The sequence below is a fragment of the Carassius carassius genome, chromosome 1 (assembly GCF_963082965.1).
Source record: "Carassius carassius chromosome 1, fCarCar2.1, whole genome shotgun sequence".
Lineage (NCBI taxonomy): Eukaryota > Metazoa > Chordata > Actinopteri > Cypriniformes > Cyprinidae > Carassius > Carassius carassius.
This window is the reverse complement of record NC_081755.1, coordinates 51,383,325-51,409,436: the sequence shown is the minus strand read 5'-3', so window position 1 is coordinate 51,409,436 and position 26,112 is coordinate 51,383,325. Positions and strand designations below refer to the sequence as shown.

Below are 26,112 nucleotides of genomic sequence, written 5' to 3'. Positions count from 1 at the left end.
GTCTGGAAATGCTGCACGGCAAATCTCTTTCACCTTAACTTTGACATTTTCCTCCCGCTCTTCAGCTACTCCATACACCCGAAGATTGTACCGACGGCTATACCGATCTGCGTCATTTACCTTTTGCTCCAATTCAGTAACTTTCTTTTGCATTTGTTACACTCTCACCTTCATTGTGCTGTTTTCTTTCTTTAGATCCACTACTTGATGACAGAACTCCAGAGATTTTTTAAGCCCCTCGATTTGCATCGTGTTGTGTTTGACAGCTTCATCAGTTTGATCTGCTCTTTCGTTGATCTAGGCAGTGATAACACGAATTACGTTGTCTTGTAGATCGTCCAAAGATGGTTCAGAACCTACTTTCATCTGTTCCTTGCGCGCTTTCTTGGAAGTTTTTTATCCGGTGTAGGGCTCGAGTCACAGGTCCCATCACTTTCCTTATAAGCCTTGCAGGAATAGGAGTGCATATCTTGATTCGTTCTCTTATCTTTGGTGGTAACTACCTCCATTTCATCCTCAGTACACAACTCAAATGTCAAGTTTTTCTCCATATTCGAGTCTGACAGGTTCCGAGATAAAGTTCTCAATATAACGAATAAACCAACAAAACGTGTGATATTTTAACTTAAAATGACAATTTTACAATCGGAAATAAAAAAAATATATGCAACTGTGTTATGCAAACATCACTAACTGTGTGTGACAAGATTTTAGACGTTCCTCAATACAAAAGCACAACCACTCGTTCCGCCATCTTGGATCGGCACTCCTCCTCCTTGAGCTCAACGGCTGCAGTCCTGGATTCAGTGAGAGCTGAGGAACAAATCACTTTCAGCAGAAACCGTGAACTAAGAGTCATCAAAGCTTTCTGACGCAGCTGCAGCGATCTTCTGAGGAGAGGAGAGCAGTTCACGGTATTTCTCATCTTTAAACAACTGGAAAACACACTTTACACTGTATGTTTGAACAGTACACGAGCTCGTTTCTGTCTTGTGTTCATCGAGTAAGCGGTTTGTGTGTTTTCTGACTTCGACATTTAGAGCAGCAGCAGGCAGTAAGTAGCTCTATGTGAGGAAAACACACGGAGTTCATTAAGAACTGAGCGATTTTATGTTTTTGTATGTTCCTGTAAATGATGGTTTCGATGTTTGCAGTGATAATGTTGCTGTTAGTCTCGTGATCTGTGAGGAGAATGAATGCGAACCAATATCAGTTATTGCTGCCGCGAATTCGCGAGATTTTTCTTAGGCAGATCAAATCTGTTTGTGCAATAAAGTTAGTTTCAAGTTATGTATATCTATGGATAATCGCATTGTTTAAGGGACCGTCTGCAAATTCCAGCGTAAACAATGCCCGATCGTTCTTTGAGATGAATGATTTTACAAGGTTGTAGTAAATGCAGGGGCGGCTGGCCAATAGAGGGCGCTAGGGCGCCGCCCCCCCCATGAGCATATACCATAGACTGCAGTACATGTAAATACATAAATAAATCATATATAAAATTATCAATATTTGTGTGTTTGAGATAGTAAATGCAGCTAGTATATTTAAAAAATATTATAGAAATTCAAAATGTTTGTTTTTCTACACGTCCCGTCTAGATCTGTACACGTGATCAGCTCTGGGGCGCTGGAGAAAGCGCCCCAGAAAGGCGGGTCTTTGGAGCAGTTTAGCCAATTGCTGATTTTAGATATAAATGTTTGACATAAACTGTAGCCAATCAGCGAGCTAAAATCCAGTCAGCTATGGGCGCTTCGCCTAGCGCCCCAAACTGCGCGCGGCCGCGAGGCGCGAGCAATGGGCGCGAGCCACTACTAAAGTATCGAGTTTATTATGTTTATTTACTGTACATTTTGTGGAACATTTGTTTGAAATCACTCAAAATTGTTGCAGGTAATAGTTGTATTTAATCAGCTAATTAATGACTAAGTATTTTGTTTGAGTTAAATTTCAAATGCAAATAGAAAGTTTGTGCAATATGTTTGTTTTTGTGCAAAAATGCCTCAACCTTTTAATATTGGCATTAAATAATTACTTTTCACAGAGCACTGGTATCCTGGGTGGTTATTAATTATAATAGGATTTTTTTATTTATATAGCCTTTCCAACAAAGTCACTTTACAATATAGGCCTAGGTTAAGGAATTGAACTAAATAAACCTCAACATCAAAGATAGACATACCAAGGGCAGATATAAATATACAGAGTTCAGTTACAAAGTTAGGTTAAAGATTCAAGCAAGTAACATAAACATTAATAATAAGGTAAAATTTAAAGATTCTGAGCTAAAGAGTAATATTCAGACAAAAAAAAAAGGTTTTGAAGGAGAAAAGGGTGAATGCTTGACAGACGTCTTGAGCAAAAGCATTCCACAACCTGGGAGCCACAATGCTATAAGACCTGGTGTCCCATGGTTACCAAGGCCAAGCTATTTAAAATAACCGAATATGACAGCCCCACCTAACATAATTTTCACCAGCCGCCACTGAGTAAATGCAAACTGACTTACTGAATGTGAGCTGCAACACTTGGAAAGTTAGTGTACTTGTTTAAAGACGGTGATTGAGGTAAATAGTTGAGCGTGGCACTTAACTGTGTTAAGAAGTTTTGGCAAAATATCACCTGTATTAAGTCACTCGAGACACAATGTACTACAAACCTCCACATACAGAAGTCACAGATTAAATATATTATTAATAAATATATTTTTTGTTTAAATATCTTATCTTCAAATAGAAGAACATATATTTTATACAATATGTAAATATATTTTGAAATATTTAAATATTTGATTTTGGCCGCTTTTGAATATTTTTCACATTTATTAAATGTTAATATTTTTATCTGAAATATTTACATATATTTACCTTATATGTAAATACAAGTAGATATCAGACTATGTAAATGTATTAATTTGCAATATATGTCCATAAATTCATTTCTAATATTTATTTTAACATTACATTTCTGTACGTATAAATGTATTAGATTTCTATAAATCCAAACCCAGCTAACACAGTTACATGAAAACACAACTTGTAAAAAAGAAATGTCATGCCGTGCTGCTGCAATAGATGCATTTTTCAGCATTAAGGTTAACGATTAATCAATTAATTGTTTGTTAATTTAACCCTTAAAGACCTACAACATTTTTGGGGCGAATGACACACCTGCACTTTTCTTTGTTTTCAGACCTGTTCTAACAGTCAGCATCAAGTGCCATATATTATTATAAACAGGAGGACTTAAAGTTTAAGTTTAACTAATTTAAAGTCTCAATTTTACTTTCGTTTTCTCAAAGAATGAATGAAATTACTGAATTTTAAGAAAAATGCAAGCAACAGTTGGGTGTTTTTTACTGTGTACTCAAACAGAAAGTCCTAAAGTTTGCATATTTTTCTTTAGAAAGTTGTTTCTGGGTGTTTTACACTTCCAAATAAAATTTTGTTTAGATATACTATTCGCCAAGCAAGTTATAGCCATTTATTACAATATTGTAAGCAACGCTTTTAGGTGAAAAACAGCCCTATTTCGTTAACTAACAATAGAGGTGTGTCCATAAACATTGTAATGAGTAAGGAAAATGGAAAGAGTGTTATTTTATGACAAAACCAAACAAAAAAAATTTTCTTCTGAAAAATATATTTTCAATCTGAATATGAACAATAAACACAAACTATATATATGCAGCATATAGTAAAAACAATTGCACAAATAGTCTTCAACAATACAGTGCAAAATCAGAGCAAATGATTGACAAACTACACACAAAACGAGTGAAAAATATTCAGAGTGCAACAGAAAATAAACACTGCAAACTATCTTTTTATGAACTATATATTTACATAGTTATTTAAACATAATATAACATAACATAAATGATCGATCCGCTGACTGCATTCTGCATCAGGATCGATTTTACCGAGACATCGCCAAGTGAACAAAAACATAAATCCCAGTGCGTTATCAGATATGTACCGATGTTTCGTCTTTGGTTTTGATTTGTTTTATGTCAAAGTTCTCTGTCGTGTGTTTTTTTGTGCTTTTTCAGAGAGTTTTCTCATGCAAAGGTGTTATTTTGTGTTTGTATTCATGCACGCACGACACACTTTACTTTCACTTTGTGTTTGTTCATATTTACAAAAAAATATGTTTAGTAGTAGTTCAAAAGACGACTTATTGGTTGAATATGGGACAGTTTGAACCAATCTGGGCTCGGGGGTGGGACTAAGCATCCACAATCATTTCTGTTTTGCTCAGAGGAACGAAATGCCTTGGTTTCTTCTGACGAGTCAATGTTGTCAAAATGTGATGACGTAATCACGTGCACTACGGCGCCTCTGAATATCCATAATGAGAGAAATAGGATATCCGAAACGTGGAGAATCTCTGCTGTACATCACTTTTTTTTAAAGCATTCAGATTGGATTAGCAGTTCAAATGTTATAAAATATTAAAAAACAACTGTTATTTTTAGCCGTGGGCGGCTGTCTCGGTCTTTGAGGGTTAAACGACAATAGATTATAGAAATGATCGAAAATTGACATACATACACAGAAGTATAAAAATTCTACATTCATAAAAAAAAAAATACCCACATTGATATCGGATCGGAATTGGCAGATAATCTGAAATATTGGTATCATTGCATCCCTAAATCCAACCCTGTGGGATTTACCTCTTTTCATAGTGACAGTCAATCAGGGGTGCGTTTCCCGTACAACGATGCAACTCGCTGGTTTAACTACCATAGTACGACGCATCTTTAAAGAAATCAACTAGCTAGTCACTACTGTTTCCCGAAACCATAGTACAGGGCTATTCAATTAGTTTCATTCGAGGGCCGCATTATCAAATCGAAAAGTTGAGGTGGGCCGGTGGGTTGGTTTGGGGGTTTATCTTATTTATTGAAACATAACAGTTTCAATAAATAAGCTAAAGTAACCCTAAAGAAGTGTGGTATTTACTTGGAAATGTGGTACCCAACAGTATGCAAATATATAAAACCATAATAAATAAAAACTTGATAATTTACAGCTGTGTACAACTATTTTCCTTGGAACAAATAAATTATTTATACAAACTTATAGCTGTTGGTGAGAAATAATAATTATTTTATTTATAATTGTTATGCTTAAATGAAAATATTCTGACAGTGAGACTTGTTAACCACAGGCTCCCACTGTATAAAAAATGCCTAAACACAAGTTAAAAACTATACGCACCTTTACAAAGAAACTGACATAATTTCATAACAAGCATTAAATATATATTCCTCTACCCACCTAATAAAACTAATGCAATATAAATCACTATATTTACTATTATACTATATAATATTATAGTATATATTTACTATATTTATTTATTACTACATAGTATTCAATATAAATATTGCACATTTCTGCCCAACCATGGTAAATTACTACAGTAAATGTGGTAAATGTTTGTAAGGGTGATTAGGGGATTTAAAGTCTTCTAATTTCGGTCATGCCACAATGTTTCTCCTGCTTTCCTCATCAGTCTTGTTGGGAATGTTGAGGCTGTTTCATCCGATTTAATACTAATTAAATCATCGAGTGATTTGTGGTTTGTAACAGAAATGTTTCTGTCGAACTGAAACGCTTCCACTGGTTGTCGCAACGCTGTTTAATATTAGTGTGTCCGGGACCGGGAGTAAACGCAACTCCGCGCTGGGCCGTGTTTAAACAACTAGTGAAACAACTGAAAACATCGCTATTTGTTGTAACTGTACTGAACGAGAAACCGCTTCAGATGATTCAGTTACGGAGCGGTCCGAATGAATCCGAATAGTTTTAGACCGTTATGCAAGCGCGTTTAGAAAGAATCGAACCAAAAGAATGATTCATTCATGAAGGATTGGTAGCCTATCGCTGGTTCAGTCGACATAAATTCGGGACACATATAATAACTGCTGAAATATTCACACGTAAAACGTTTCTCAGGTCAATCGGAGCGAAAAGAGGAGGAGGGAGGTTGGTGCCGTCGGGCCACATGGAGATGATTGGCGGGCCGCATGTGGCCCGCGGGCCGCCAATTGAATAGCCCTGCCATAGTACCTGTGTCGCAGATTCATCGTTCAAACTTTGCTGGTTTGAGCCGTCGTTCTTCTTCTTCTTCGATCTAATGGCAGACGGGAGACATGAGCACATACCGCCACCTTCAGTAATTTGGTTTTATTTGATCTTTTCTTCGACTCGAATTACGATTTTGAAATGATGTTACGTAGGAGTCGAGTAATAACGAATCATTCATTTGTTCTGCAATACATTATATACACACGCGGAGTTAAAAATGTGCTCTTTTCTGATCTCAATGTCAATAATTTCACAATTTCATATACATACTATTTCTTAGGCTATTTAGCTAATACTGATATAGGCTACTTTTTTAACTGTGGTGTACTGTTGTGGACACCTGATGCTTATTGTGCTAAATTTTTCCTATCTCCTTGCCATTCTGTCATGTGTTAATGAAAATTAGCCGAAAACCCCAATTTTCAGAGCATGAACTTGCAGTTCTTTTGGAGGAGGGGGAAAATAATTAAGTCCAGCTATTTTCAAAGCTGCAAAACAGCATTACAAATGCTGACAAAAATAAAATCTGTGCATAAATCACTCAAAAAAAAAATTATGCTGGCTATGGATACGAACAAAGCCCAGAAGTCAGGAATAATGGAGGGACTTCGCAATTGTGACAAAACGGAGGGCTACGGCACGTAAGAGGGAAGCAAACAAGACTGATGGGGTATCAATACAGTTCCTCCTCTCCCTCAGAGGAAGAGAAAGTTTTGGCCATCCTGGGGCCTGTTGCAATGGAAGGATCCTTGGAGGTATACATGTGTATCAACCAGGCTTTTGCCTTCAAAGTTCAGGCCTCCAACATCAGGCCCTCTCCAGTCTGGCCCTTCAACGTCAGCCCCCCTCCTGCCTGGTTCTCTAACCTCAGGCTTCAAATCTCCAGAGGGCAATAAGAAGAAACAACTCTTTAAATTCAGTTGTTAGCTACACTTCATTATTATGCTGTTGGAAATTTCTGGAGGTGGTGGGTGATGGCCTGATGGATGGCTGATGGAAGCAGACATGACTCTCTTGTGTGAGCCACTTCTGCAGTTTGCAGGTGGCTGAAGAGGATGCATGGCTTTGGTGATAGCTGGCTGCTGGGAGACAGGATATCTTCTTCACCCATACCTCCTGTCACCTGCAGCATCCAGCCACCATTGCAGTTTAAACCATTTATTTAATCTGACAAAACATCTGTTAAATATTTGGTTTATTTGCTGATATGCATTAAATTAACATTTAAAAACACGCACAAAAATAATTTTGCAAACAGTGTCTATACTGTGTGTCTGTCTGTCTATCTCTCTCTCTCTCTCTCTCTCTCTATATATATATATACACGTACATACACAAACACATTTGTAGAGAGTATTCTAATTTATAATTCTGTAAAAACAAAATCTCTCACATATTTATACATTTTTGTTACTTTATTTTGGTACATTCATTTACTATAAAATTACTTTGATTTGAGTGTTAACATTTAATATAAGTGAAAACCTCTGACACACTGTTTTACCAATATTGTTATATGACAAATATGTCTTTTGGAATGTTTTTTACAAAGGTAACTCACTCGACAAACTCACCGTTTCTTCGCACAAACGAAACGATGCGGCTGTGTTCGAATCGGCATGATTAATGCTTTCAGAGGGCACTTCGAAGGGAGAATAATTGTGAGGGCCGCGTTGCTTTATAGTTTCAAACTGCATTTGTAATAAAAATAAAGAAGGCGAATCAGGTAATAAACTTTAATCACAACTTTAAGTCTTTTAAATCATTAAAAGTGGATGGTGAAATCGTCTAAAGGAATTAGGGCATAGGGTCGATAACTCTGAATAGAACAGAGCCCAGGTGCGGCGCAATCAACGACTTCGACACCGCAAACTAACGACGAACTATGCCTCTAACCACAGGTGGAGAGCTGTCGTTCCAACGACACAAGTTTGCGATGCAATTTGCGAATGTTCGTTTGAACTATGGTTTCGGGAAACACCAAATCGTTGAACTACGTTGGTAACGACGGAGCTTGCGACCATAGTTGGGTAACGATGCTTTCGGGAAACGCACCCCTGATTAGTTTTCTGGTATTACATGCACACGATTGGCTAGCGTCTGCTCTAGGGTATTTGCATAAGGCGATCTGATTGGAGGACGGCTGCATTGGCGCTTAAAAATTTCAACTTCTGCCATGAGCAATGGACCCACAATTCATTTCGCCAGCACTTAATGTGACTCCATTCAAAGAAAACGAGAGGCGTTGATGCCGACGCCCAATGCGAATGGGGCGTTATATGTCTGGATACCACTGCACAAATCTTTTAACCATGAGAAATGCAGTTCCAGCATGTCCTCACTAGGCCTGTCGTGATATTCGATAAATCAATTAATTGCACGATAAAAAAAATGAGCTTGATAATTTTTTCGGCCACGATAATTTCTTTTTTTTCAATTTTTATTGAAAAAATTTAACATGTCATGATGATGGTAGTGTGGAGCGCAGCCTGCGGACAGCCCACGGTAGAAAAGCACATTTCTGATTGCACAGATGTCCCGGGAATAAAGAGATAACGTCTCACTAGAGTGGATAGCTTTGGGAAGCGCCTTTCATTTGCTTGTGGATGTTTGCGTCTCAAGTGCTATTGCATTGTACTTGCACCACTCCTTTATTTTAATACTGCGTAGTAGGGCTGTCAAAATAGCTGAAAAACTAAATTCGAATTCTTTACTTAAATATTATCCAAATTCGAATTTAAAATGAATAATATCAGTTAGGGTGATGAAAAGCTTTTTGCTTCTCTCCTGAGGCCACGAGGGTGCATCGAGCAAAATATTATTAATGCACGTTTATTCAAAGCATTAGAATACATGACTGGTAAAAAAAAAAAAAAACACAAAATTTAAAATAATGTTTATGAAACAATTATAATTAAGTTGCTTAAATCACTATATACAAAACATGCGTAGTTAAATAAAAAGGGCGGAAAACCAGTCACACAGAATACATTTTTTTTATTTAAAAACTTGAGATGCAGTGGGATGGGGAACAGAAACCCATCATAAAGTCTCTAGATATGTTTTTAAAAAGTTGAACATTAATTTTACATGGCTTTCTAAACATGCAGCTCTCTTGTGCGAGACACGAGTCCAACGGTGTCCTTCTAGAACATGTGCGAAATATGCGTCATGTGTGAACGGCTTGGTTTCAGTTTTGATGTAAACAAGATGTTCTCCACATTGATGTTCTGGGTTTTTATTTATTTGTTTTTTTAGTGATTGGATAGGTTAACATAAACCTTATAATGCAATGACACTTACATCGCCATCACATCTTGTGCGCCACTGATAAAGGTCAAGTATACTTTCGGCCGTCTGCGCATCGTCCACACTGTCATTTTTGTCATCCGCGTGCAGGGGATTTTTTTTTTTTTTAGACCGCACGGACGGTGCGTGTACACGAGGTGAATGATGAGACAGAAGTGGTACTGCGTGTCGAGCTCGTCCTCCTTTGAAAGTTGTGCAGACGTGGCTGCGCGCGAGACAGAACAGAACACGGACTGTAATGAATACCCCCGGCTTATAAGGCAGCCTCCTTAATGCACACCTATAATTCGAATGCAACGTTTTTGCATTCAAATGTGGATTTTTATTTTAAATTCGACGAATATTCGAAAATGCTTTTTTTTTTTTTTTTGACAGCTCTACTGCGTAGCATATTTTGCAAGTAACTTCGTTGCCCTTTCTGTCGAAATGGGCCTACTTTTCACTCGCTTCATTTGGCTTGCTCAGCTAAATATGTCTGTAGGCGTGTGGTTGCGCGTGTCAACGCGCCCAGTGAGTTAACATACACACACACACTTATGCGCGCGCGTCGTTTTCTCCTTTCTAAACCACTCAGGCATTTCCGTTCCTGAGGCGTCTGTCGTTGCATCCATCAGCTGCGATATCCGTTACAACCTTTTTATATAAAGTCTATGGGTTACAAAAAGGAAATTTCCGTAATGGATTTCCACCACCGTAAAACCCTTGTAACTCTGCTACAAGATTTATTTTAGAAGAAATAAAAAAACACATTGACCTGGTGCACTTGAGTCATTTTGAAAGGCTGTTATTAACTAGATGCGGTGCGGACGCGCCTGGAAAAAAACGAACGCGTCACACCGCGCGCGTCTCTTCCATTATGAGCACACTTTGAAAAGGTGTACCTGCATTATTATGCCATTATCAATATATTAGTTGAAACTGATATTATCGTTTATCGCTATAATTTCTTGGACAATTTATCGTCTAGCAAAATGTGTTATCGTGACAGGCCTAGTCCTCACATCCAGGACAGCAGAATGGTCAGGATGACCTGAAACATATAACCACCTTAAATCAATTTAAATGTGTTTAGTCTTGCGCTGAGTGATGCTGAAACAACCAAGTTTAGTTTTTCACTCAGGATAAACTGCTTCCTGTTGAACAGTCTCCATGATGAATGATCTCTTGATCCTGGATCCTGGCTGCCATCCACTTGCAGATGATTTGGATGATATGTGTTTGTGTCTAAAGGATAATGAATCAATGTTACAAGAAAACTGATAGCAGCACTATTGATCCTGTAGCTTATAATTTTTTCAGTACTGAACAAGTAAGGAACCAAATTAGTACCAGTTCTTAAAACCCATCTCTACTTGTAATAGTTGTCTTGTTCCTGCTGCCTTTTTACCTGATGATAAATGTGTTAATTTTACAGCAATAAATAATACATTTAAACTACTAGGTGGCAAAAAATTAATATATTTTCTTTATAAGCAAGTCAATAAATCATTGAACCATTTTTTTACTTTTTTTAACTAAAGTATCAGATCTATTTGAGAATTAAACTAGCATTAAAAAGCATGTGAAAAACACCATTAACACCAATAATGAGCGATGCCAGAATTTACAGGCCTGTCACTTGAGGGAGAAAAGGGGAAATTAATCTCACATACACTGAGCATGATTTCGGCAGCCTCGGTCTAATAAACGTTAAACTTTATACAGTGGTTTATATTAAAGTTCACAATATGACTTGTGTGAGCATCATTAAGAGCGCGCGGCAGCCTTTCAAACAAACTAATTAACGTTAACTACGGTTAAAGTTTAAATAATTAGAAAGTGTATACTGTATAGTTTGTCGTGTTAAATTTCAAATAATTTAAAACCGGTATATTAGATTTTAAGAGTTAATGTTACCTTAGACCACCTCTGAGACTGCTTTAGAGCTAATTAACCAAACAGAGCATTTACTTGAAATTGAATTAGAAAACCTACAAAAATACAAAACACTGCTCCTCTTTGATGACATCTAATGTTATATCAGTTAAAAACTGAATAAAAGTTTAAATGTTAATTTGTCCCGTGCTTTCTTTCAATAAATCTCTTTCATTAACAAACATTATCACCATTTTCTAAGTAAATTGTTTGTTTTGTTCTTAAATTGATGACAAATATTAGATATATATATATATATATATATATATATATATGTATAGAATAATTCATGCCATCTTTTAACATGCTTGATTCTTTAGTATATTTCCCAAATAATAGGCTATTCAAATGGTATCTTAATAATACATGTAGAGCAATAATATGAAAAGTTGTCTGGAGACCAGCTGACCACATTGCTACAATGTTCCCAATGGGACTAACTAGCGACGTCTCTAGGACGTGCCCACAACGTTTCTGGGACGTTAGCCGATATTCCCAAAAATGTATCTTTACCACGACGTCCTCACAATGTCGCGCTGACCAAATGCCGATGAACTGGTGACATCCTCACAGCGTTCTGTGTTTTCTGGGCTGTTATTTGACAGATTATTTACAGCACAAACTGCAGTGACCGCACAATAAGTGGCTGTGCCCAGTATAATTAATATTTAATGCGTAGCATGCCAATTAAAGAGTACACCCCCCAAAAAATGCAAATAATTTAGTCCCCATTATAATATCCATACCTGACATACTTGTGGTTTTGATCACCATTATTCTTCAAAGTATCTTCTTTTGAGTTCTGCAGAAAAACAAAAGTCAGAGGTTTGGTAAGAAATCTGGTTTACTATACATTGAAGTAAATTAATTAACACTTTTCACCAGTCATTGGCTATGCCAATAAATACCAGTGAACCCTGCAATAAAATGCTTGAATACAAATACACATTCAGTAGATCCAAAGCTTGCTGTTGATCAGGTCTACAGTAAATATTCCCTGCAGTTAATGCAAAAAATAACTTGAAGTGGTCTATGCAGACGCTTTACTTGAACTTTACTCCTGTGTGTCTCTACATCCTGAGTGAAAAAGCAATGAACTGTAATGCTGTTTGTGTTGTAGTCACAGAGGTGTGCAGCTGTAAAAGCAGGACAGAGATCTTGCAGATGATCTCCGTCATACCGGTGCATATGACTGCAGTACATTCTCATTATAAAAATAACTAGCTGCAACTAGCTTATTTGACAACATCAACCTTACACGCACTTAACAAATCTTTACTTACATACTTTAAGAAATATGGGGGGAAACAACGTTTGCTTATTCCCAGCCGGCACATGACCGACCTTCAACGTTGAAATATGGTTGAAATAAGGTCAGTTGTTGTTTCAACGTTGAAACAATGTTGATTCAACGTTTAAAGCTGAACGTTGAAAAACTTCCGGTACATGACCAACCTTCAATGTTGAAATAAGTTTATGGGCTGAAATATGTGCCACCAGAAACTGAATTTGAATAGCTAAACTTGAATAATTGCATTGAATAACTGAATTTGAATAACATCATTTGAAAGTGTATTGTTTAATTTGAATCATTGCATTAAAAAACTGAATCTGAATTGTATAATTTGAAATTGTATTTATTCAAAAACTGAATCTGAATTGTAGTCGAATAAAATTTGATCCTCACTTAAAATTAAACTCTCTATATATCTTCACATTCACTTCTCACAATTCAGATTCAGTTCTCAAATTCAAGTTACTGAGACAGACATCCGGGTAGTTTGAGGATGAAGGAAGAGCAATCGAGCACAGATCAATAGATCGCGTTCATTGGCGCACAGGAGCCAATCAGCACCTACGTTTTGAAGCATAGTATGTACCCACCATGAAACAAGGAAGAAGTGCTTGCCTTGCCGACTGACTTGACCACCATGGGTCCGGTGTGATAAGAATTTTTATTTTTAAATATGAAAGACAAGAAAAGGAAAGTGCTAGTATTAGTTGGTTAAGTGCAGGCGAAAAAGATGAGTCTTTAGATGTTTCTTGAAAATGAGTAAAGACACAGCTGTACGAATAGAGATCAGGAGGTCATTCCACCAGCTGGGCACAGTCCAGGAAAAGGTCCGTGAGAGTGATTTAGAACTTTTTGGGATGGCACCACGAGGCGTCGTTCACTTGCAGAGCGCAAACTTCTGGAGGGCACATAAGATTGAACTAGTGAGTTTAGGTATGTTGGTGCCATGCCAGTGGTCGTAATAAGTGTAATAATTAATTAATGCTGTTATATATGGTTTTGCTTACAGGCAGTTAATGTACTGTAATTACTGATTGTCTCTTATTTAAGAAACTATTGTTTTCAAAGAAAAGTTAAATTATGATGACAGAAATTACAATTGTAATTGACTTTAACTCATATAACACAGTACATTATAATAATAATTCTGATTTTTTTTTTTTTTACATATAAATGTTCAAGCAATATGCACACTATCAATGTAAGCCATTTATACATTTTTCAAAATACATAACATTTCAAAGAATCTTTACAGAAAGACATACTGTTGTGTCTATATGGTCAAAAACACCCTCACTATTTTAATAGTTGGTGCTAAATGCTTTAGTCTTCATACATACAGCAAGCAAGCCGTAGGCAACAGTGGTTAATAAAGAAAAATCTGCAAGATGTTAATAATGGAGTAGAAAACCTTTGGAGAAACCAGACTAATCAAAAACACTGGGGACCAGTTCTCCTCTGTATATTCAGTCTGAACATTTGGTACAATGTCAATAGTAGTTAACAGTGTTACTGCATTGATTCAGCTGTAAGGTTAAAGGTTAATTGTGCTATGTACAGGCAGTAACATTGTTTTCTCTGTGGCCCAGGTGATGCAGGCAGTGTTAGTGAAGAGTTCTAAGGTGCAGTCATCCATCAATGAATTCTTGCTGTTTTGCTGAAACTGGAAACAGTTCATCCTATGTGAAGTCCATTGTGGAAGATTGGGGAATCATCAGTCTCAACGTAACTCGAGAGTGTCTCGGGACAGAGCTTCTGTGGTAAATAAAAATATATAAATGTTTAGGAACTGTAATATAATAACAATAATTATTTCCTCTCTGCCGGTGTAATATACAGTACAGTCTGCTGGAAGACTTTCTTGACATCATGCAGAACGGGGTCAGAAGACATCAGAAGCAGGAATCATCAAAAATCATTGTTAACCGTAGAGCATCGGTTTACAATTCTTTCAAAATCAAGTTATGATTTATGTGTATGTTGTTATAAAAACAATTAAACAGACATAAATGTAATCATAAAACATTGCTTTAAATTCTTTCACCTGCCTCTTGTTTCTCAGAAACTGTGGTGTATGTACGTGAATTATTCTTTCTCTATTGTGTGTTAGTATTTGCATATTTGTGCCATTTACTTTTTTGTTGCTTCTGTAGGGTCATAGCTTTCAGGTGATCCCTGGATTCTTTGACATGATATGAGGTACTTGGCCCCAAAAGTTTAAGAGTCTTAGGTTATTTAAATTTGAAGGAGAATATAGAAGCGTACAAACCTAGAAATGCTCACTTTTGTTTTGAAGTTGAAGGAATGAAGTCAGCTTTGCTGAAATGACAAAACACAAGTATGAAATATAATGTAAAATTAAAATGTAAAAATGTCTACAATAAACTCAGTACAGAAGCCACATATAAAAGTTTAAGTTAAAAGGTGGACTTTTGAGAGAAAGTAATTTTGCTATGGTCAGGACAAACTGATCAATAATAATCCTATGGGAACAGTGACAACCAAAAAAAAAACCCTTTGTACTGTTGAAAATAAATGTATATCACACAGCACAGTGAGCCTTTATGGTGACAGAATTAAATCCAACTGGTCAATGCATTAATCCATTGGTGGGGAGGCAGATGCTTGGAGAGATATATCTAACTAAAATACGACAATATATTGACTTTTTTTATTGACTAAAAAAAAATATACCAAAGTTTGATGTTGGCAAAGATGTTGTTACCAGAGCTAGTACATAACCACAAAAACGTGGGATAATAGCTACGGTGTTTGCAACATCTCGAGAAAGATGTAATTTCCCCCGTTTCTACAAAACAGCTACAACATTAAACTAAATATCGTTGGATCGTGAAAAAAATAAATTGTCAAATGTCCCAGGCGGATCCATGGTGGTCAAGTCAGTCGGCAAGGCAAGCACTTCTTCCTTGTTTCATGGTGGGTACGTACTATGCTTCAAAACGTAGGTGCTGATTGGCTCCTGTGCGCCAATGAACGCGATCTATTGATCTGTGCTCGATTGCTCTTCCTTCATCCTCAAACTACCCGGATGTCTGTCTCAGTAACTTGAAATTGAATTTGAGAACTGAATCTGAATTGTGAGAAGTGAATGTGAAGATATATAGAGAGTTTAACTTTAAGTGAGGATCAAATTTTATTCGACTACAATTCAGATTCATTTTTTGAATAAATACAATTTCAAATTATACAATTCAGATTCAGTTTTTTAATACAATGATTCAAATTAAACAATACACTTTCAAATTATGTTATTCAAATTCAGTTATTCAATGCAATTATTCAAGTTTAGCTATTCAAATTCAGTTTCTGGTGGCACATATTTCAGCCCACATAAGTTCAGCTGTTTTAACTTTCAAACAACATTGAAAATGTTTAATGCTAAATGGTTGAAAAGGTTAATAAACTTTTCAATCATTTATATTAAATGAATTAAGATTATTATTATAATTAAATAGCATTTTACAATATTTTAATAATGATCCCTATCCTAAAATCTAAAGGTATTTTAGATTATATTATATCATATTATGTTATCATCATTAGCAAAAATAAAACTAAATACATTTCGCTGCTTTATCACGCTGAAACAATTCCTATCGGTAGTTTTATTTTATTACTTTGATCATGATTGGTTAATCTGGCTGTCATTCAGGAAACTGGCAATGAATCGTTTCGCGCCTTCTGAATTTGAAAATATGACCGTTAATTTCGTCTTTCTGTGAGCTGCTGCTCATTGTAACTGTTCGGTCTGTCCCGAATTATTTTATATTTGCCTGTTATTTATTTATTTATATTTACTTTCTGAGCGAATTTGAGTCATGACATGTCAATGGAGAACAAAAACTATAATGTGAACACAAGAAGGGTCAGATGTGTTCTGCGAGGTCCTGCCAACATACTGGCAAAATGAGGTAAGAAAATCGCTATCTTTATTATCTTTTGAAAATAGTAAAGTATGACGTTTAATTTAATGTTGGTCATTTTGGTGGAACTTAGAGAGACAAATATTTTCTAAGGTGGTTGGTATAAAAAGTTTGAGAACCACTGGTTTAAAGAAATGCTATAAATGAAATCCTGCTTTTTAAGAACTTTTCAGTAAACCATTTCTTCTTTCCCCTTGTAGAGTCATCAAGGATCAGCTTGTTCTTGAAACACTGGTAAGAAATCAAATCACTTCTGTTAGGGATACATTGACCTTTTGTGATAGGTTTTGATGTTACTTAGTTTAATAAAAATGTACTTTATTTGATTTTACTACACTGTATTGCTTTTGAATAATTTGTTAATATTTGCCGCGTTTCCACCGCAGGAACTTTACCCAGGAACTAGGGACTTTGGCCTGGTACTCGGTGTGTTTCCACCGCTGGAACCAGGAACTAAAAGTTCCGGGTAAAAAAATGCCCCTCAGAAAGTCCCTGCTGGCGAGTTCCGGAACTTTCGGGGGCGGGACTTGGCCGCTAAACATCCTGATTGGTTGAGTTCACGCAGCATTGGTTGGGTTCAACCACCATTTATTCTGATCATTTTCAAAATATTACTGTTATTGTGTGATGAAATGTAATTTTAAAAGTATTTCAAGCGAGAATGTAGTTGTTTAAAACTCAAATCTGTGGTTTATTTATAAAGACAGCGCCTATTTAAAAATGTGTTTCGCCGATCTCAGAGACGGTCAGCTCCACGCGATCAGCGAGAGATCAGTGATCATGTATCCGCCGAGAGCAGCCTCACCTCGGCTAGACCTTCTGATGTGTGCCGCTGGCTCTGATGTCTCTTTAGTGGTTAAACAAAATATATAATTTGTTTTGGGTAAATCTTACAGGTTATCTTTGGTCTGTATTCAACTTATCTATATGTTAAAATGAAAATAAAAAAGGCAAATTTATATAATATTTCGTTTCATTGTAATGACTGTGTATATACACACATCCCTGAACTAAGTACATTTCTGCAGCTGTTACTATGTTTAAATGAAAACGAAAGGAGGCAGTGGTATTTGATATCCTATTTCGTTTTATTATAAATATACAGAGAGGAAAATTGCAGTAGCCATGGTCAGCTGACTGATGTTACCAAGTACGCTGCTGTTTACAGATTTACCGGATTTGCCTCGTCGCGGACATCACACTCCAGAGAAGAATGCACAAAGTCTGAACTACCGAGGATGCATATCCAAAATCAGCGTACTTTATATTGAGAAACGCACGCAGACCTACGTCACCAGTCTATTTGTCTAATCTTCCCGGTACTTTACACCGCGGTGGAAACGCAGAAAGCAACAGGTCTGGGGGAAAAAGTTCCTAGGGAAAAAAGTTCCTGGTACAAATGTTCCGGGTAATTTCGGTGGAAACGCGGCAATTGTAAACTTTCATTTGAATTTATTAAATAAGTGTTTAATGAATAGTGTTGTGCACTTTGTTTCCAGCCCCCCTGTTATTGAACTGAAAAGTGAAAATATTGTGATTTATTTTGTATTCAGTTTTCAGTTAAATGTATTTTACTATATCAAAGTTGATATTTTATAAGGATTTATTTTTGGTGTTTTTGTTTCAGAAAGCGCACAAGTGGGAGCGAGTGGAGGGGACGGGGAGTCCTTATCTCAGAGGAGCACCAGGACAAGACCACAGGAAACAGATGATTCTTCTGCACAATCTGACTTTGCTGCAGCCTGGAATTGAACTACTGGTTTCATCTGGTCAGAGGAGAACTGGCCCCCCAACTGAGCCTGGTTTCTCCCAAGGTTTTTTTCTCCATTCTGTCGCCGATGGAGTTTCGGTTCCTTGCCGCTGTCGCCTCTGGCTTGCTTAGTTGGGGTCACTTCATCTACAGCGATATCGTTGACTTGATTGCAAATAAATGCACAGACACTATTTAACTGAACAGAGATGACATAACTGAATCCAATGATGAACTGTCTTTAACTGTCATTTTGCATTATTGACACACTGTTTTCCTAATGAATGTTTTTCATTTGCTTTGACACAATGTATTTTGTTTAAAGCGGCATATAAATAAATGTGACTTGACTTGGCGGCGTCAGAAAGGACCTGGAGCTGGGACTCTTTCAAGGATCACCCGAAGCACAACCACACTATATGCTCGAGGCTGTTGGGTCTAACATTTTAGAGTCCCCTTCCGTAAAAATCACATTCTGCATTCCACACGGTTTAAAAAGACACCACTCTTGAAACTGTCCTAATCTTCCCTCCTGTTACAGCGTCCCTGGTTGAAGGTTCCCTTCTCAAACTATTCAGCAAATTTTCACTGCACCAATGTAACAAATCTCTTTTAATGAGACACATTACCATAATAAAAGATCAACTGTTTTCAGTCATAAAGGTACAAGGGTTTCTCTTGCAAGTGCTGCAAAATTTGCATTTATATGCAAAAATATTCCAAATTATTTGACAAAAACTTTTACATATTATTGAATTTGAATTGTTATTCTACATGTTTTAACAATACGTCCATGCATACTCTGCAAAATAAAGTTTGGGATTATTTTTTATCTGTTTTGTACAATATGTTTCCAAAATAAAACTGCTGTTTTACAATTTTGAGCATGTGGTAGTTTATTGAAGTTGATTGTAAAGCCATTGCTGCCAGTCATTAGATTTTTTGCCTTTATCCTGTACGGCGTTGATCTAATTGAACATACAATTATGTATTTATACATGGTGTGCGGTACAGCGGTGAAACAACGTTGTGTTATGAACGTCGATTCATTTTTAATCGTTGAAATGTCGGCTGAGTTGCAACTGCATTTACAAAATAAGAATGTGGAAGCTAAAAATACAAACAAACCTTTCTCTTTGTATATGCTGGACCCGCAACATCCTCCTCTTCTCTGTTTGTCAGCGGACTGTAGTCGAACAAAAATGAAAAAAATATTGCTTTTTAACTTGCGTTTCGCACAAAGCTGCTTTCCCTGCAGTCTCTCACGTGAGGTGAATTTCTGTGAGTTACTTTATGAGCCTATAAGCGCCTGCACTAGTAAAATACTAAAAATAAATGCTCAACGATGCTTACCTGAAGTGTTTTATTGAAATGAGTCCATACATCTATATCTCTAGGTAAACAATCCATTGTTTTGTTTGCTTCCAAACCTCATAAACATGGCGGACAGCACTCACAAGCACAGGTATGGGACTCCAAGACACTGTAAAGGTCTTAAGTCAAGTTTAAAACTAAATTATATAATAATTTCTTAATTCAAAATAAAATATTAATGAATCTATCTCTGCTAATCCTGGGTTGCTATGGTCACGCAGGTTTGTTTATGCATTAAACTCGTGGCCACGAGAAAAACATGTCGTTCCCTCAACATAACATCTCGAGGCCAAGACATAAGGATGTCCTTACTTCGACAAAATGATCTCGTGGCCACGACATATATCATGTTCCCACGAGTTAATATGATGTTCCCAAAAATTAATATCTTGTGGGCACAACATATTATCATGTTCCCACTAGTTATTATGTCGTGGCCACAACAAAACTAAGTAAACCGACCAAGTCACTTCTTATGCCAGAAAGTGCTGTGTCAGTCCTGTCATATTTAGCTTGTGTTGGAATTGCCAAACAAACAACAGAAGAACCTGGTACTGGTGTTGATCAAACACCATGCGAGTCTATTTTATTTAGAATTTATTTTTTTCTCGTAGCCTAGTGGTTAGATAGTTTGACTCCTAACCCTAGGGTTGTGGGTTTGAATCTCGGGGCGTCAGTACCACGACTGAGGTGCCCTTGAGCAAGGCCCCAACAGTTCACTGCTGTGTGTGTGCACTTTGAATGGGTTAACCCTTATGCGTTGTTTGAGACGTTTTCGTCTACTAAGGGGTAAAGTTGAGTCTTATTTTAGCCACAACTTTCTCTGTTTCAGCAAATGGAATGGTTTTTGGTGACAAATCTTATTTTGACCCATATTTTGGGTAAAATTTTGCTACAATTTCGTTATGTTCATGGATGAAAACATCCACTAAATGAAACTGCTGGTAAAATGTATCAGATAAATATTTTTTTTCTAATTTCTTTGCATAAATATATTAATCAACCTCAGTCCTGATCAAAACTACCAAATGTAAAAAAAAAATCCAAGATTTTAGCTATTTAATTACCAAGTTCATAAATGATGTCACTGATTTGGGAAAAAACACACAAAATGACATATTTTCAATATAAAAAGTGATTGTGGACTGGATATTTTTTTTACCTTTTATCACAGTCCTGGGCATGTCAAAGATTAGTAACAACATTGGCTTTGATGCATTGTTAGTTTTTGTGCAGCATTAGATTTTAATTTTTTCTCCCTAATTTGTTGTTCGTGGCTGTTTTTGCCCCATTGACTTCCATTATAATGAAATGTTTTGATTGCAAAGCCATGACACCATAAAATCATGCATTCTTGATTGTTTGTGGTTTTCCCTTTTGGGAAGAGGTCAAATTTGTTATTTTTACAGATGATCACTGTGTGGGACCATTAACCCTTTAGATAGGCCTGTGCAAAAAAAAAAGGCCTAGTTTCTGGCTTGTATATGGAGTTATATGGAGTATAACAGCAAATTATAGTGTGTGTGTTTGAGAAAGAGAAAGGGTGAGAGAGACCTTTGTACACTTACCTTGATGTGTATGTATCTGAAAAAATCCAAATATGCACCTCAGGTCTCAGAACTACATGGAGTAAACAATAAAAAAGAAGTGTTTATGCACCTGTCACCTTTTGATGTTGAAAAGTATGGACGGCCTATGTGTGATATATAGAGGTCGGCCGATTTATCGGTTTTGGCAAATAATCGGCACTGATAGTTGATTGATGGAACAGTCGGTTATCGACAAAAATCCAAGCCGATAGTTTTCCGCGTTCCGTCCGTTGCTGGAGCGGTTGATAGTTTCCCAGGTTAAGTCCGTTGCTGGAGCAGCTGAGAAGGCTCTGTTTTCATTATACAGGGCGAGAGTAACCCCTAGTGACTGAAATCACTGACAGCACGTGCTGTGTGTTTAGACACTTGACGCTGAACAGAGCGAGAACCTTCTGTCAGAAAATACTGCCTCGCCTCAGAGCGCCATTCACATAGGTTAACATTAAATTACATTATATTTGTAATATATACCCATATCTCGTTAATGTACATAATAAATTGTATATTGAGCATTTACATCGAAACGTTTGTCTTTCTGTGGCTCTATTAATGTCTGTATGCTTCATTTATAGAACTATAACATAGATCGCTCTTTCCGTTTCCTCCGTTTTTTTAAACACTGAACTTCAAACTTATCTTTGGGTCATTGTTCATTTTTAAGGTAAACTTGTGTCTGTTTGGTGAATAAAAAACTGTTTTAGACCGCTGCTCGAGTTGAACGCGATGTGTCCAGAGTGTGTGTGACACTGGTGAGTTCTCCTGGACTCAGTGCTGCTCTTTTATATTGATTAGATAATCACTTGAGTGTTCAGTAACAGAAGCAGTTCAAGTGTACTGGGATAATTGTAGGGCCCTATGATTTCCGCGATGCAGAAAACGCGGACGGAGTCGCGGAATCCATTTATAAAAACGGAATTCACAGTTTAGCGCGCGTGACGCTCGCGGTGATTTCAGTCTGCCATCTCACTAAATGAGGACGAAAACACATGAAGAACATCTCCAGAACTGCTCTGAGAATCACTTCATGAGCATTTGACCGTTTGATTTGAGCAAAAGCATCATATCACATGCACAGAATTGTAAAGTTATTCATTTATTTTGCAACCTGTCAAAATAAAAGTTCGGTTTTGAAGTTTGTTGTTCAGTAGAATGTACATTGTCTACTACTACTACTACTAAAATGAAACAAACATCATTTTTTAAGGAATAATCACACAAAATTTCTTCCATGTTTTAATTTTGTTAGTAAATCCCCCTTGTTTGGCAAAAAAAGTTTGCTTAATTTTAAGTAATTAAAAGACAAATAAAATAATGTTTCATGCCTTGATTTGATAACAATAAAAATTTAAATACACAGATTATTTTAGGTGAAAAAATCATTAGGCTTTTTTAAGAAAAAACAAATTAAGTTGTTTTATGCGTTCAAATAATTAGACATGCTAAAACAGAATTTGGTAACAATAAAAAAAATATGGTGAGAAACAATAAAACATTTCATAGGGCCCTAATCATTTAATTTTTCTTAAAATTTTCTTAAAATTATTCGAAAATGTGTAAGTTTCATGATTTTATTTAATTAGACTTACTTTATGATTAATAAACTTTAATTTAACTATATAAAAGGAGTGGAGTAAAATTTAAATGGAAAAAACAGAATCCAGAAAAATAAAATAACAGAATTTGGAAATAAATAAAATGGAATTTAGCAAAAAATTAAACAGATTTCATAGGGCCATATTAGAGTGTGGTAATTTCAACATTTACTATTATTATTTTTTATTATAATAAATTTTTTTTGTAAATAAAGCACTATTTTTATTTTTTTATTTTTTAGTATACATTTTAAAAACTATCAGTTAATTAATCGGTATTGGCCAATATCGGTCGACCTCTAGTGAAATGCTTGTCTTTTCTTGATGGTAAAGCAAGTTTAAAACCTTAAAATCCTTCAATGATACACTTTTTGATTTTTCTGTAAAAAAATTAAAATAAAATCTACTTTGCATCAGATTTATGAACAATTTATTATGAACCAAAATGCAATACCAGCTTCAAATAAACTGCAGCTCGCTGGAGGGGTCAAGCTGCATAATCATTTCTAAAACTTTGGTACAAGTCAAGCCCTTTCTCGTGTTGCTTGCTGCTCTTCTCAACATCAAATTACCAGCAAGATGGCATGCAAGTGTTTAAATCCACGTACTTTGCTTTTGTTTAGTCTATACTTCTCACCACCAATAAAAGGCAGCAGGTGCATAAATACTTTTGTTTACTCCATGTAGTTCTGAGAGCTGAGGTGTACATTTTGATTTTGTCAAATACATCAAGGTAAGTGCGCAAAGGTCTCTCTCACACTCTCTCTCTCTCTCTCTCTCTCTCACACACACACACACAATATAATATGCTGTTATACTCCATATAGCTCCATATACAAGTCAGAAACCAAGTTTTTTTTGCACAGGCCTATCTAAAGGGTTAATGGTCCCACCAAGTCATCATCTGTAAAAATAACAAATTTTACCTCTTCCCAACAGGGAAAACCACCAATCATCAAGAATGCATGATTATATGGTGTCATGGCTTTGCAATCAAAAAATGCCATTATAATGGAAGTCAATGGGGCAAAAACAGCCACAAACAATAAATTAGGGAGAACATTTTTTATCTAATGCTGCACAAAAACTAAAAATGCATCAAAGCCAATGTTGTCACTAATCTTTGACATGCCAAAGACTGTGATAAAAGTAAAAAAAAAAAAAAAAAAGTACTTTTATATTGATACATTTTTACAGCAGTTTAATTGAGTGGATTTTTTCATCCCGAACATAACGAAAGGGTAGTGAATTTGAAATATGCACAAGGGTTAAACACAGAGCACGAATTCTGAGTAAGGGTCACCATACTTGGCTGTATGACACATCACTTTTTTTTGCTCTCCTCTCTCCAGTCCATTGTGTGGTGCTAAAAACTGATGTTGTTTTTTTGTGATGCAAGTTTAATACAAACTGTTAGAAAAGTTGTTTCTGTAAGTAAAGAAATAGTTTTTTAATCAGGTCAATAAATACCTGTAATATTCTCATCCTCACAGTAGTGACTACGTTTTGATGAAAAGCAGGAATATCTGGAGGAGTATCATCTGAACTGAGATCTGCTGCTGTGAAGATGGAGTTTGTTAAAGAAGAGAGTGAAGAGAACACGAGTGAACCAGAAACCTGGAGAATAAAACACGAGGAACCAGAAACCTGGAGAATAAAACACGAGGAACCAGAAACCTGGAGAATAAAACACGAGGAGCTAGAAACCAGGAGAATAAAACACGAGGAGCCAGTAACCTGGAGAATAAAACACGAGGAACCAGAAACCTGGAGAATAAAACCCGAGGAGCCAGAAATTTGGAGAATAAAACACGAGGAGCCAGAAACCCGGAGAATAACCAGAAACCGAGAGAATAAAACACAAGGAGCCAGAAATCTGGAGAATAAAACACGAGGAGCCAGGAGAATAAAACACGAGGAACAAGGAGGTTGGTGTTTATTCTGCATTCATCTTTAAATAATATTTGTGATACATACACAAATCCTTTATGCAAAAATAAGACGTTAACTATCATTAAATTGTCTTAAATCCATGTTTTAAAATTCTTCTGGAAATGTAAATGCACTGACACTGAGGAGATTTAATTATTACTTTAATTAGACTTTATTTTTGCTTTTTCAAAATCAAGAAACTGTATTTAACTCAGATCCTGGGAGACTGTATAAGTTTTTACGCTAGTAGTAGAAACCAGCGTGGTAAAGTTTGTTTTAGGTTCAATGTTCGCCAGACATTAGCTTTCGTGTGCCACTACTCTAGTCGTCAGTCAATTTCACCGATTGGGTTTAAAACATCCAATGTATTTTAACTACCGTGACTTCTAACATTTAAAATAAAACATTGCCAAACTGTAAGGCGTGTATAACTCAAAGTGATTTTCTACAGGTGGGATTTTGCCAAAACCTTCCTTCATATATGCAGTATAGTACACAATTGTTCAAAAAAATTACTTTTTTTTTTTAAAGCCTTTTGTTTTACTGTTTTAGTACCCATGACATTGTACACATTTGTGTCCTCATAAACCATATATACCAGTATACACAAATAAATAAATAATAAATGAATAAATATGACTATAAATATAAATAATGTGCTGTAGAATCAAAAGCCACTAGGAGTGTACTACAACCTTTAGAACATGAAAAAAGAGAATTAGGTGAATCTTGGTAAATTAGTTTTTTATGAAAATATTTGTGTGATCTACAAGCAGTAAAGCTGTTATTGTAAAAATGTAAACTTTAGTAAGTCAGTCTGGTCACTACGAATGTACAGCAACCAAAAAAAAAAACAATTTTGGTGAATTTCAGTATTTTTGTACAGTATTGGAGATATTGACAAAGTTTCACCTGTAGTAACTTAGTCTTGAAGCTACAAGTGTACCACAACCTTTGGAACATAAAAAAACTCTTTTGGTAAATTACAGTAATTGTATTTGATAATTATGTACTTTATGTACAGAAAGGGTGATACTGGCAAACTTTCACCTGTTTAAAGTCAGTCTTGCCACTAGGAATGTACAAACCCAATCCCAAAAAAGTTGAGACACGGTACAAATTGTGAATAAAAACAGAATGCAATGTGGAAGTAATCAAATAATAAGTTTCAAATTTCAATATTTTATTCAGAATACAACATAGATGGCATATCAAATGTTTAAACTAAGAAAATGTATCATTTTAAGGGAAAAAATAAGATTTAAAATTTCATGGCATCAACACATCTCAAAAAAGTTTAGGAATAGGAATGTCGT

General features: G+C 36.0%; 1 protein-coding gene and 1 long non-coding RNA gene across 3 annotated transcripts in view; one reads left to right on the top strand and one right to left on the bottom strand.

Annotated features, from left to right (window-relative positions):
- LOC132094842 (gastrula zinc finger protein XlCGF8.2DB-like) overlaps positions 1-26,112 on the top strand; it is a 120,758-nt gene that overhangs the window by 44,219 nt on the left and 50,427 nt on the right. For both annotated transcript variants that reach the window (XM_059499584.1, XM_059499506.1), the window contains exon 2: positions 24,323-24,792. In XM_059499584.1, coding sequence (XP_059355567.1) covers positions 24,432-24,792 — 361 coding nt within the window. In that variant the 5' untranslated portion in view covers positions 24,323-24,431. The remainder of the gene's footprint in view (positions 1-24,322; positions 24,793-26,112) is intronic.
- Positions 773-24,495, bottom strand: LOC132100612 (uncharacterized). Its single transcript, XR_009423107.1, has 2 exons — positions 24,356-24,495; positions 773-935 (listed from the first exon to the last, which is right to left on the bottom strand). It is a non-coding gene; the product is annotated as an uncharacterized LOC132100612 (long non-coding RNA).